This window comes from Eublepharis macularius, chromosome 6 (genome assembly GCF_028583425.1).
Source record: "Eublepharis macularius isolate TG4126 chromosome 6, MPM_Emac_v1.0, whole genome shotgun sequence".
In the NCBI taxonomy this organism is placed as follows: Eukaryota; Metazoa; Chordata; class Lepidosauria; order Squamata; family Eublepharidae; genus Eublepharis; species Eublepharis macularius.
The window spans coordinates 60,690,069-60,704,398 of NC_072795.1; the positions used below are offsets into that span (position 1 = coordinate 60,690,069).

Below are 14,330 nucleotides of genomic sequence, written 5' to 3' on the forward strand. Positions count from 1 at the left end.
GGGGGAGGGAGGCAGCCGCCGCCACCCCCTCAGCCCTTTCCCCGGTGTCAGGGCTCCTTCCCCAGAGCTCCCAGCCAGGCACCCGCCCTTTTGAGAAATATGCCCCACAATAGGAGAGTAGGCCAAGACCTAGCCAGCCGACCCGCAGGGACGAGACCTGCTGCCAGAGGGTCCCCTCGAAGTGCTGTTACTGGCGGGTTATTGTTCCAGTTAGAAAGTAGCCTCAAATGGCACCCCACTGTGCTCTCCTTAGATGCTTTACGGACTCTAATATTAAAGGAATTCTCACAATATTCCTCCAAATGCCTTCCCGAGCTTGGAAAGAGTCCCAGAGGAGGTGGTGTTCCCATTCTGCATTTGAAGGGGCTGGGGGTCTCGCATCTCTCTCGTGTAAAGAGTCTCTACGATTAGACTAATAATATCAAAGGTTTATATACTGATTAAATTCAATATTCTTTTTAGTCTATAATCATACTATATCTTCTGTTGCAAATATGTCTCTCAGGTTCCTGAGGGTTCCTGCTTTCTACTGAAACTGGGGTGGATTTGTTTGCATCCTACAATGTCTTCAAGAATTTGGGGGTCTCTGAGAATTTGGGGGATCCCTACAATTCCTGTAGGGTCTTGTGTGTCAGGTATGCCTCTGAGGACCCTGTGGGAATTGGACCTTCTAGGTGTCAGCCTAGATCTGCTATCCTGGGATCCTTTTAGCTGGAGAAGCCGAAGACTGAACCCAGGACCTCCCAAATATGCAACCAACTTTGAATACTGTGAATCACTTAATGCAAAATATTTTTGAAAAACTTTAACCACGTTACCAGTCTCAATCAGAGTGAGTAGTAAAAAGACACACCCATCACCATCCTCTCATTCCACACAGGTGATAGAGCAAGGATTCTAATCCCTGACAAAAAGAGCTTTGATTCTCAAAAGCTCATACCTTGGAAATCTAATTGATCTTTAAGGTGCAGTCTTAACATTGCTACTCATCTGAAACTAATCCCCACCCCTTCAAGGAGGCTAATGGGCAAAAAATCCCTTATGGGATGGCCTGCCTGATGAGGTCAGGAAGGCTCTCACTCCTGGCTTTCTGCAAACTATGCAAAACTGAATTTTCAAGAGGGGTTTTCTGCACAGCTAATAGGGTTGTAACAAAATGGTTCAGAAAGTTTCTTGGGTTAGAGATGGTAGTCTATACTACTGTGTATATAGTTCATATTGCCTGTTGCTTTAAGTAGGATCCTACTGTTTAATTTTCCCATCACTTAATGCATCATGTTAATACTTATGCTTTAGTTCTGTTTCACTTTTCCGATTGGGTCCAGATTTTTACAATCCAAGCTCCCACTGTTTATTGGATATCTCACCCTGTTGACTGTATTGACTGATTCTGTGTAATCTGCCTTGAGTCCCATTAATAAATAAATAAATAAAAATAATGCCGCAGTAAATTTGTTATTCTTTAAGGTGTCATAATACTCTTTTTGTTAAATATTGTTTGTGATTCTGAGCATATCAGGCTGCAGAGTAAGACTGCAAAATGCCTAATCTAAAGTAAAAGATATGTAGTGTATTGTGTTGTTATTAGCCAAATCAATAAATTACTATCTATTATACAGTCTATAAAAGAGGCCCTTGCAAATTATGGAGAACAGATATACCATTCATGACAAAAATGAGACCACCTTGTTCAGAGAGAGTGTATCTAGAAGCAAATACCAGTAAAAGTGATCTCAGCACTCTATCTTCCTTGTGAGTTTATCGGTGTACCTGTCTGATCACTTTTGGAAATAGTGCTGTGCTATATAGACATTAAGTTTAACCAAGTAAAGCAATTTGATGTTCATATGATGTCCAATGAATTTTCTTGCAAGCTGGAGTGTAGGAGGAGAGTTATTTTCCTCCATTTCTTTCTATTTTGGTGCATAATGTGCACTTATTTTTACAGAATTAAAAAATTGAGAATTTAAAGAACTTAATTCATTGTCTTCTATTGATACATGGATTTCCAGATCCAAATTACAAAAAGAAATAACTGATAACTGAGGTTATAGAATATCTCAGTGATTGCTTTCTCTTGCCTCAGCTTCTGACATGATCTACAACTCTAGTTACTAACTTTATGGAAATACTTTTTCTTACAAGACAGCAGTAAATGGTTTTGTATAAGCCACACAAACACATTAAATTTGCTATAGATAATGTCTGTTCTGATTCAGAGATATTTTACAAATGCCAAGCAAGTTTTTTGAGATACTATTTTATGTTTAAATTAGTACAAAGTTGACTACTTTATGCTAAGTCTCAACATTGAAACAAAACTTCAAAAATCTTTCAGACATGCTTTACAACATACTTTAGTTCTAATCTGTTTCTCTGGAATTAAATGCATGGAATATAGGCAATAACATTTAAAAGCCCATATTTGTATCCCTGGGTAAACAGAACATTGGTCTCATTCTATATTAGCAGCTGTCAAACTGGTACTCTCTACTTTGGATAAATTTTTCAGTTAATCTGGCACAAATCTAAGTGCATTTGCAGAAACAATTCTGATGTTTCTAAGGACAGAATTTGACCCATATTGTGTGTATATCAGAGACTGTGCGTGCTGTGAAAATATAGTAATGGCACCAGAGATATTTGACAGTTTATAGAGGCTCTAAGGGGACAGGGCAGGGCATTACCACTGGACTGGGTATTTGATTTGGTCTAATGTTCCAGTCAGTTTCCCCTGATAGCAGGGACTTCTGAAAGGAAAAGAGGAATGTAACTGGCAGGTTAATTTTTACAAATTATTGATTTGGGAGAATGAAACAGCTCATTCACAACATGCCCATTTATAGCTAGTAGCCTGTAGGTGGTAGCTCTAGTAATATCCCTTCTGATAAGACTGGAATCCCTCACTCTACTAGATAAGGGGTGTGTATGTTTGTAAACATGAACATGTAGGCAAGTTATGTGTTTCCATTTGTGGAGGTATTGTGTACAGGGATGGTCGTGTGCATTCTAATTTATGGGTGGTTTGGTGTGAAGAACAGAATTTTGAAGGCCTCAAGGGTTCTCATAAGCAGGGCTTTTTTTCAGCTGGAACGCGGTAGAACGGAGTTCCGGAACCTCTTGAAAATGGTCACATGGCTGGTGGCCCCACCCCCTGATCTCCATACAGAGGGGAGTTTAGATTGCCCTCCATGCCACGGAGGGCAATCTAAACTCCCCTCTGTATGGAGATCAGGGGGCGGGGCCACCAGCCATGTGACCATTTTTTCCAAGGGCAACCCACTGAGATCCACCACCTCTTTTCCCAGAAAAAAAGCCCTGCTCATAACAATAGCTTTTCACCAGGCAGGGAATGCTTGGATTTGGTGTAAATTTCTGTCCCTCAGTAAGAGAACAAACTTGTATAGCCTTTCTTAGGGTGGCTGGGAAGAGAAAAGTTTCTATAACATCTGATTTTGAAAACTATTAAAGGATTAAGAATTTGTAAATTAATTCAAAGTATCTGTATGGTGCAGATATTTAAATTTAAAATTACTAAATTTATTTAAATTACTATAATTTGTATTTGGTATATGTTCAAGACATTCTGATTAGTAGAAAATTTGGAAAAACAGGACTTTTTAAATGTAAAATCTAAATACAAGTTAGAAAGTATTAGAACCCTTTGATTAAATACAGATAACAATAGAAGTAGACTAAGGACCACCAGACTAAAAGGGGCTATCGATGAACAAGTAATAAAAATGCAAGGGGTAATAATAGAGCCTGATCTCGTCAGATCTCAGAAGCTAAGCAGGATTGGCCTTGGTTATAAATTGGATGGGAGACCTCCAACGAAGACCAGGATTGCAGAGGCAGGCAATGGCAAACCACCTGGTTAGTCTCTTGCCCTGAAAACTCCAGCAAAGGTCACCATAAGTCAGCTATGACTTGATGGCAGTCTCCACCACCAATAATAGGGGACTGCAGCTAGCCAAACATCTGTTGGAAAAATACTAGAGAGAAAAAAATAGAAGTGCCCAAATTCCAGCACCTAGTTTAAGCTAATTTAAACTTGGATAGTTGATTATCTCTTCAAAGAGTCTTTGAAGGTTGTATCAAGTCATTGTGTGAGTGAATTTCTTCTAAAACATTTTATTAGTGTGCTGTATAACAGCTGGAAAATAATGAATTCTTAAATTGTTTCTCTCTGCATTATCATCTTATGACTCATTTTGAAAGCAAAGTGATGAGTTATCTTTAATCACTACATTGAGTATGTTTTAATGGAAAATTCAATACACTGGCAAATTGATATTTAGTTTTTATGTTTACAACAGTTCAATACATCTGGCCATTTCATGTCAATGTACTATTAAATTAGTTTACTTTCTTCAAAGATTTGCAAACTGTGTTTCTATTAAATTTTGTCATATTGAAAGTGAGATAGTGGTCACCTCGAAAAGGAAGTAAATTGAGGGGAAACAGTGCTTCTAGAAAAATGATTTCCTATGATTGTTGCAAGTTTAGCCTAGTCGTCTTCCTTCAAGCTCAACACATCTTGTTTCTGCATCATCAATAAAAGGATGCAACAAGAGCATCTAAACTACTGTATGACATACAAATTACTTTTCAGTGACAATGACATATGTCCATACCTAACACGGGTAGGGGAAGGGTAATTGCCTTGTAGGGCTTTAAGCTTCTTTGCACTTTGGTTATTTTAGTAATTGGTTTCTGTGAACTTGAGGTGTGTATGATTTTTTTTCTTTCCAATACAAGAGTGAAACTGACAGCTTATTTATGTTTAAAATTCTATTAAAATAGCGAAGTATAATTTTCGTAAGCTCTTTTACCCACTGAGGTCAGATCGGCCCATTTGCTGCTGTCCAAAGGCAAAATTGGACATGATGGTGTCCTCATGGCCACCATGACGATGCCACCGCCAATTTAAACTCACTTAAACATGCTATGATGGCCTGATCCTGATTGAGCCTGCAGCACAGCTCTTGTCCCCACCCATTATCAAGTACCAAAAAGGTCGCACACACCCTATAGCAGTTTTGGCGCATGGAAAGGTGCAGTGAAGAAGCAAGAACGCCACACTGTGGGCCTGATCAGGACTGAGCCCTTGCGACATTTTTAAATTACTTTAAAATGGTGGCAGCATCTTTATGGCAGCCACAAGGTTGCTGTTACATCTAGTTTGGTCCTAAGATAATGGAGAAATGAGAGAGAGCTACCTCTCCCCCACCCTGACCTAGATTGCCCAGGGCAAACCAGATCTTATTGGATCTCAGAAGCTAAGAAGGGTCAGCTCTGAATAGTGATTGGATGGGAGACCTCCAAGGAAGGTAATGGTAAACCACCTCTCTTAGTTTCTTGCCTTGAAAAACTCAGCAGGGACCACCATAAGATGGCTATGACTTAATGGTTCTTTCCTCCACTACCTCTCCGCAGACCAAAAAAAAAACCCCTATAAAGGAGGCTGTCAGTCTCCAAGGAAATCATACTTAAACCAAGAGATGTTGATTATTCTAAAATATTTGTGATGGGAGTTTTCTTAATGGGATAGTTTCCACCTCTAGCGTGTAACTTCATGAATAGAGTTGCCACTGAATATGCCTATGGCACAATTTCAAAATACTTTCAGAGATTCCTACTTTATGAAGTGTCCAAGTGATTTCAAATGAGAAAAAAAAGGATTTTAAGACAGATGGAACTGAAGTTTGTAAAAGAAACATGGGTTTCTCAGCCCTACTTACTCCATAATTCTAGTATAGAGACTAGGGGTAGACTGGGGGTATTTGGTGCTCATTCTTTGACTTTTTTTTGTCAAAGAGAAGGGATGGCTAGTTCCCATCAGACATAACTACATAGCTGTGCCAGGCTTTAATTTTATTGATCGAAGCAGACAGTTCCTTATCATAGAAGTTTGCTGGGTGACCTTAAGTTTCTCTGAGCCTGCTCAACCTCAGCCTAACAAGGTTGTTTTTGTGAGGATAAAAGGGAAGAGGGGAGAACAATGCTGTGATCTGCTCTAGGTTCTCATGGGGGAGGAAAGCAGGGTAAAAAACCAAACAAACGTAAGATTTAGCAATATTTTCCCACTGGGGTGGATTTCCCACAAGTTCTTTTTTGTAGTGCTATGTAAGTGTACTGTACTGTAAGTACTATGTAAGTGTACTGTAAGGCTATGTAGAAAACCAGTAAATTATCAAAGAAAGAACACATAATGGCCAGATAACAATTGATGACCTAACTAAACAGTACTTTTTTTTCACAGGTACTTTCCCAGATCCGGTTGACAGATATGGTCAGGGGAGTTCAGTGCTGTGAACTTGATTTCCAAGCATACAGAGATCATGGTACATAAGGAAAGAGGGCTTGTGCCCTATGCCATTTTCTTGACCTAAAATAACTCCTGATTGATGGACATTAGTTTCTTCAGAGGGGCAACTATTGATTCCCTGTTGTTCAGGCTGCTCTTTGCAGGAAGGTTTTCGTGGAACTATTAATCCTGCAATCATCCAGGAGAGACTGAGGCTGTTTAAAGGCAAGAACGTATAGCTATCACCAGGGCTAGAATCCTGGCAAAGAGGTTCTGACTGCGCAGCAATCAGGCTCTCTACCACCAGAGCTGAGCCTCTATGCGGGCTCTCCTTCTTCTCTATTCCAGGGCTTCCCTTGTGGGATCCCTGGCAAAGAGTAGGATTCACCGATGGGCTGTTCTATGGACCCCATGTCTGGCTCCTGTTTAGGAGTACTTTGGTTTTCTGGTTCCATGATGTCAGTAGGTAGCCCATTTGAGTGTCTGAGGGCCCAGAGACTGCAGAACCAAGGTCTTGATTTCCACAGGGTTAGCAATCATGACCCCTTCGTCTTCCAAGGACTTGTCAGGCCCAACCCTGACACGTGGGGCCAATAAAGCCTAAGTCTGCTGACCGTTACTGATGGAGTAGGCAAAACTCTCCCTCCCCTCACAGCCCACACCCCATTTTTGCTGTACTTTAACTTTAGGCTTAATTGCGTAAGTGCATGTATCAGAAAGTAAGTAGCTTGAATTTTGCACTGCAACCACAGTATTAACAATTAAGTTTTCAAACAAAGATTTCTAGATGGAGGTATATGCCCTGATCTAGACATGGCACACTGCAGCTATATTCATGGAGTCTGCCATCATTCTAATTGGACATATGATTGAATCCATCACCCATTAATACAGTGACCGTGTAAAGGTGGGGAAACCATCATCCTGCTTCCAATGCCAGCCACCTGCCTTTTGAACATATATTGAGGGAGTTCCATGTGTGGAAATCAAGAAGAGGCACCACATTTCTGTTTCTGAATCTTTCTGAATGCCATGCCTGTTGATGTAATTATTTATAAAGGGAGGTGAAACTGTTTTCCATTTCTGAAGTCCAAAACTTCTCATACTATATGAGCAGGAAGAAACATTTGCATGCAAAGCTCATATGTATATAAGAAAAGCATACTGAATAGTTCCATGGAATTTTAAACTAAAGACGTTGCTGAAAATTGAATTAATAGAAGTGAAACTGGTGGACATTATTTAGCCAATTCCTTTTTTCCCGATTTTAACTCCATTTTACCTATTTTTTGGTTTCTATTATCTTAAGGGAAATGGGATTTATATATTGCTTTCTTCCTTACCTTTGAAGCCATTGTTCTTCTGTAGCTGTCATATCTGGCTTTACATGTAGAGACAGGCCCTTGCGGAATATACGTAACACTTCATCTTTGTCCAGAAGCTCATTTCCAGTATTGCCACTTTTTAGTGAGCCTTTAAATTAAATGGAACATTGATAGGTAAACTATTATTTTTTGTCCTTTTAATGAAACAAGAGATGCTGAATTATGTTTGGAGGGCCAACCTGGCCCATCTCTTCAAATATGGTATTTCTTACATGTTTGAAGAAAACACACACACATACAGTCAGAGTGTGGCTGTTGCCTTTTGAAAATCCCACCCCTTTATTTTTTTTTAGAACATACAAATCCATTATTATAAGAGAAAAGATCAGGATTAATTGTATGCTTTTTCTTCCCAAGTACAGAATGACAAGAGTCTCAATTCTATATAAAGCTCCTTCCTTTCATGTTAAAATGGATCCAAAAGGCTCCCATAAGAAATTAGACATGCTCTGGTTTGATTCATTGGAAGAACAAGAAAGAAAATTATGCTCTGTATCACTTTAATTTTTAAGGTGCTTTCAGCACAATCAATCTATTTTGGAGTAAGTGTAAAATTTGTTTCTCTTCTGTTGTACATGATCCTCACATCTTCTCTGAAGGATGCATTCATGTTGCAGAGATACAAGAAAGTGCATCTTTTCATATCTGGAGAAATTCACCATTCTCCCCAGAGAGTGCATTCATTGCTATTATAATTGCAGCACTGAATGTACTTAATGAAAACCATGAGAAACAACTGGATTTATATTGTGGTTAATGTAGTAATAATAAACAACATGGTTTTCCGTCCATGCTGTTCCTTTACCCATTTCCTAAAGCAGAACTCTAGAAAACAAAGGTTCTGTTCAGATATATCCAGGAACCGTAGCAGTCACCATGTAACATTTCCATGTCAACAGTGATGTGATTCCTTTAAAAAGTCCACACTCCAATGGTTACATCTTTGAATAAATTTCAAAGATTTGGTAAATGTTTTGTGCTGATGGCAATTTTATATTAATACACTTAATTTTTTCTCAAATGGTAGTTTTCTGATTTGTAGGAAGTTAAAAAGACCCTCCACAAGGAAACCACCATATCATCATATCCTAGGACACTGGGCTCATCTTTGCCAACGGAGTGTTGAGCGATTTATATGATACATACTTAGAGTCTACACAGCTTTTATTTCATTGTTCTCTCTGCTCCCTCAGGTCTCTTAGCTGCCCTCATTTCATTCTAGTAGTCAACTGCTCTTACTGCCTTCCCTTCTCCCTTCTGTACTAACAAAAATATGAAACTAGAGCCTGCTTGCTTTGGGTTTTTAATATATTTATTCTGGATACTAGTGTTGCATTTGATGCAATACATTCACCATACCAACTGGTTAACTGCATTGCTCCTGCTGTACTACACCTCCCTCCCACTGGCTCTTTTTGTTTGAGTGGAATGGCAAATTTCCTGACAACTGTATATGATAGCACACCCAAACCACATCTGCATCCACCTGTCCTGCTGGGCAGCTGCAACGTTCTTTCCCCTCATCCTCAGAAAAGCTGAGAAGGTGGTAGAAGAAAGGAGGGTGCAGAGATGGGCTCGTGTTTAAGGTACCTAAATACTCATATGAACTAGACATGACTAGGTTTTGCACACAAACAATATCCCAAATGTTCTCAAATGGAAAAGAAAAGGGCTTACCCATCTTTGTTGTCCATGCAATTTAGAGGCACTGCAGGAAGACTCTGTGTGTGTACAATATCCACTCAGATAAGAGAGCTGAAGAATATACCTTCCTAGTTTGAATAAAATTAAGCTCAAATAGCAGAGAGAGCAATTGCCTTTTAGTAATAAAGTTGTATCAACTGGACAACACTTTTTCTTCCAGCCCTTCTGGTAGGCAACTGCTACCTTCCGTAATGCAATAACAGAGGGCAAGTAGGGCTGTAGTACAGTGCAGATCTGGTCTGTTTACATGGATGCCAATCGGACTCTGCAAGAGAACAATCCTTCTTCAAATGGCTTCTTCTGCAGGGGCCCAATACAGAGATACATGTCTTCCTGTACAAGTGGTGTAGTTTGTAGCATGATGCAGGCGGTTCCTTTAATCCGCACTAGTCTTGGTGCAATGACTTTCTTGAATTCAGGTGATTCGGTGAGAAGCTGTATGTTTGCCTGGATGCACACTGCAATGGCACAGTGGAGAAGACGTATGCCTTGGCATACAGAAGAGCTCATTTTGTCCATAAAACCACACTGATGACAGGAGTAGAATATTAAGCAGCAATTTTTAGTCTTGTGCTGTCTGCTCACAACCTTGGAGAAAGGAAGAAACTTACCTTGTGTGTTACATATTGCAAGACAGATCGGGTAGCCCAGACTTTTGAGAGAGAGTGGAAGAGTGGGACAGTTTGTTAGGAAATAAGACACATCTATTATCTCATTCTTGGGGCAAATCCATGTCTAAGGAAAGTGATGCTCCTTAATCAGTAGTTGTGGTGGTGGTAGCAGAAGCAATACAATGATTGCTATAATCTGTATTGTCGAAGGCTTTCACGGCCGGAGAACGATGGTTGTTGTGGGTTTTCCGGGCTGTATTGCCGTGGTCTTGGCATTGTAGTTCCTGACGTTTCACCAGCAGCTGTGGCTGGCATCTTCAGAGGTGTAGCACCAAAAGACAGAGATCTCTCAGTGTTGAGAGATCTCTGTCTTTTGGTGCTACACCTCTGAAGATGCCAGCCACAACTGCTGGTGAAACGTCAGGAACTACAATGCCAAGACCACGGCAATACAGCCCGGAAAACCCACAACAACCATTGCTATAATCTGTTTGAAGAATTTTGATGTGCTATATACATGCTAAGTATTAAAAACTTTACTATAGTTGGAACAGAAATTGACTGGCATTTCTATTGTTCAGATTATTTAGACTCCTATATTCTTGTTACACTTGATTCTTGAATGGTTCCCATGTCTCTCTTGCGCCAGAAAATGTCTCCTTTGAGTAAAATTTTGCACACCATTCTTTTTGTGCATCATTAAGAACTCTTTAACCTTCCTCAGTTGCCTTCAAGGTTTTGTCAGTTGAGCAGTGTTTCCCTGTTAAGTAGAATGGCACGAGATCGAGAATCTCTTTCTTAAGGCCTTATTTTGATTGCTTCTGCAGTTTCAGACTTGTTGCAACTTGACATTCCATAAGTATAGCAGATATATAAAGGCAAGCAACCAGATTTTACAATCACAAGTAATTTGCAGCCTTGTTCCTATAACTCCCCTTCCACAATATTTGCCTTGACCTGTACCATAACTATCAACCTTAGCGGACAAGAGTAACAACCATTACTTACCTTCAACGCACTCTGTTTGAATCTCTTTATAACTCCTCCCTTTCCCTCTGTTTCGAAGTCTGATGGAACGATAGTATCTGGAATTCCGTCGAATAGGAATATAGTGTGACTGTGGTTCCTTCTCAGTCATGTGATCAGAAGTCTGTGACTCATCATGCTCACAGTTCAAGTCCAGGCATGATACTGTCTGCGGAGAACTATCCTTTCTGAAACCATTGGCTGATTTCCCATTGTGTCTTTCCATCTTTTCCAGTTCTTCTGTCTCTATGGAAACAGATCTGATTGTTTAATAACACAGTAGATGATGAATGGGAACCTTCATACACTTCATCAGATCCTTCTGCTTTAAAATTAAAAACAAAGGATAGGAAAGTTTATCTAGGCACCAACAGTAATTTTTTTCTACAATAACAGTGAATCAGCTACTCCCCCCACCCTACTGTCTCTTTTTTGTGGTTAGCCCAGGTGTCATTTCAGTCATAGCTTTCAAGGTTATCCAATTGTCTTCAATATTAATCTAAACAAGTGCTATTATACTTCAAAATAATGTGTCTAGACATAATTTCTAATATTTCTTTCCAAAATACTCTGTAATGAGCTGATTTAGCATAAAAATGATTAAAACTGAAACTCCACATTTGTATCTGATAGAATTATTTCTAAATATAAGACATTAGGCCTTCTCCAGTCTCTTTGAAGGCACAGTTTTCCCATTCCCTTTTTGTTGCACATCTAGAAACAGAAACCACACAGGTTGGTGAGAAATTGCCACAATACAATTAACAGCCTGTTATACATTTGGAGACAAACAATATTTCCAAGATGTATTCCACGATCGCTCTATGAAGCAGAGATCAGATTACATGAAATAGTTCCATGTATTATTTATTTACAAGAATTTTAACCTGGCCTCTCCGCTCTCATAGGGCCACCAAGACAGCTAACAAATTAAAGCAAATGAAACTCTCATCTTAAAAAGCATTAAAATCAGAGCTTAAAATGAATACAAAAAATAAAAACTATAGTTAAAACATTGGGGAAGGAGGAAGGATCGCTGAGGGAATGCCAAGCAAAACAAAAAAGTCTTCACCTGTGGGCAGAAGATGGCAACAGAAGGGGACAGGCAACTCTCACTGGGGAGAGAGTTCCAGGATTTTGATGCCACTACTGAGAAGGCCCTCTTCCAGATTGCCACCTGCCTAGTCTTGGAAGGTTGGGGCCTCCAAAGATGATCAAGTGGTTGGGAAGGTTCAAAAGGAAGTAGGCAGTTCTATGTTTGTCCCAAACCATAACATGTCAGATCAGTACTTTGAATTGTGCCCAGAAACAAACTGGAAGCCAGTGTAGATAAGCTAAGACTGGAATATGTTCCCTATGACCCACTCCAGTCAGCATTGTGGATCATTTGATCAACACTGTGGAGGTGAATTAGGTCCATGATCACCCAGTGAGCTTTGTGGCTGAGTGTGAATATAAACCCCCTTCCTTCCCCCAGCCCAACATTTTATTCACTGCTATACCAAATGAGACCTCCTCTAGAAACAGCAAGAGGACAGCAAACATCATTTCCTACTGCTATAGGGTGGATTAATAAAGTGTGATAGCTCTAACAGCTATTTAGATTGAATCTCAAAGATAAGACATTCAGCACATTTCTCATTTATAACTATTGTCACGAGTATTTTTGAACCTAAATAATTTCTCCAGACTTAGCAGGGTTACACTGGTATGGGGACATGTCTGTGGAAAATTGGCAGGAAGAGATGTTAGTTCAGATTCCAGTCATGTCTCCTAGCAGAAACTGTACCTGGTCCCTCCTTTTCTACATGCATTCCCCAATGTATATTAATTCCTTAGCCACTAACTGCCACTTACCTGTTGCACAGAAAAAGTTTCTGATACTAATAAGAAATTTATTGACAAAGCCCACCTGTGCTTCTTGTTGCAACATTGTTCTTCTTCAATTATTTGCAGGTATTATTTGATCCATAACTTGTGCCAGAATATAGTTCAATTCAGGTATCATAGCAAACCATGATTTGCATTAATTATCCCTGAAATAATGGCTTAGCGTTTCCAGATATGCAGCCAGTAAATCACAGTTCAGAACTGCTTGTTTGCTTTTGTTTTCTGTCTTTGGGGCTTTATCCTGTCTCTTAGTGATGCAGCCTCTGGCAGTTTGTCAGTTCAACCATCATACTATAGTTAGCACAAGCCAATCTCAGTCGTGGTTTGCTATTCGGATTTGCCAGCTGATCAGAAACTATAGCTTGTCAGTTTAAAAACCATGCCTCCGACAGAGTTGGGACCATAACCTCAGACAAGGTTATCACGCTTTCAAACACTTCTCTTGCGCAGTTCTCACTATGGATGTGAACAAATAGAAGCGGTTCCCAAAGAGACCGCCCCCTCTTAACCACCCCCACTTCCTTGTTTCTTGCCTTTCCGGAACACCGTCCCTCTTTGCCAAGCAATTCTTAGGGTCCCAACTCTGTCCAAGGCATGCCCGCACTCCTGTCCTGTTTATTTTTATTTTTTAAAAGGGGGCATTCCTAGCACTATTGCGCAATCCCATTCATGAAGATCACCCACAAGTGGTTTGAGAAGTGGCATTGTAAAAAGTCCATGGAGGCATGGGTGTGTGTGTGTGCAATTTTGTTTACAGTAAATAATGTTTCACTGCCAAAGGAGAGCCTAGGTAATTTCTGATAAGCAGACTGTGCCTGCAAAGGTTGACTCTTTCCGGGTTTTTTTTTAAAACAAATATTAAAATTATCGGTATAGCGAAAAATTGCTATCCTATAATTATAGTTGAGCGGTAACATTAACCAATTGCAGGCATCAATGGGGGTGTGGCCCCGCCATTGCAAATAAGCAGAACATCGATATAGCGAAAATCTAGCATTAAATTTAAAAAAAGGCTACGTGATGTCATCATCGGCGACGGCGGATCTAAACCCGCCCTGTATCACACAATTCTCCCAGGGATGTGAATGGAGTATAGCGCGACGCTGGCACAGTAAAAGAGGGGACGTGAACACAGATGGGGACACTGCAGGATAGAATCCAGCGCAATTATTGCGTATGAAAAGCAGAAGGTAGGGAAGTGTGGATTCGGCCAGGGAGATCTGAAAACACTATTCCTCTGTGCATTCACAAAGTGTTGCTTCCTGCTTATAGAGGTCAGATGAGAGGCTTGAGTCTGCAAGTTAGGGTCTTGGTGAGACTCAAAACAGTGCCTTAAAAACTAGACTGATGAAAGGCTCAAGAATGAAATAATATAATAAAAATTGTTTGCAATTGGGAGAGTGA

General features: G+C 40.0%; 1 protein-coding gene across 2 annotated transcripts in view; it reads right to left on the minus strand.

Moving 5' to 3' along the window:
- NGEF (neuronal guanine nucleotide exchange factor) overlaps nucleotides 1-14,330 on the minus strand; it is a 91,370-nt gene that overhangs the window by 48,802 nt on the left and 28,238 nt on the right. For both annotated transcript variants that reach the window (XM_054983256.1, XM_054983255.1), the window contains exons 2-3: nucleotides 11,019-11,282; nucleotides 7,654-7,783 (exon numbers count right to left, since the gene is read on the minus strand). In XM_054983256.1, coding sequence (XP_054839231.1) covers nucleotides 7,654-7,783; nucleotides 11,019-11,262 — 374 coding nt within the window. In that variant the 5' untranslated portion in view covers nucleotides 11,263-11,282. The remainder of the gene's footprint in view (nucleotides 1-7,653; nucleotides 7,784-11,018; nucleotides 11,283-14,330) is intronic.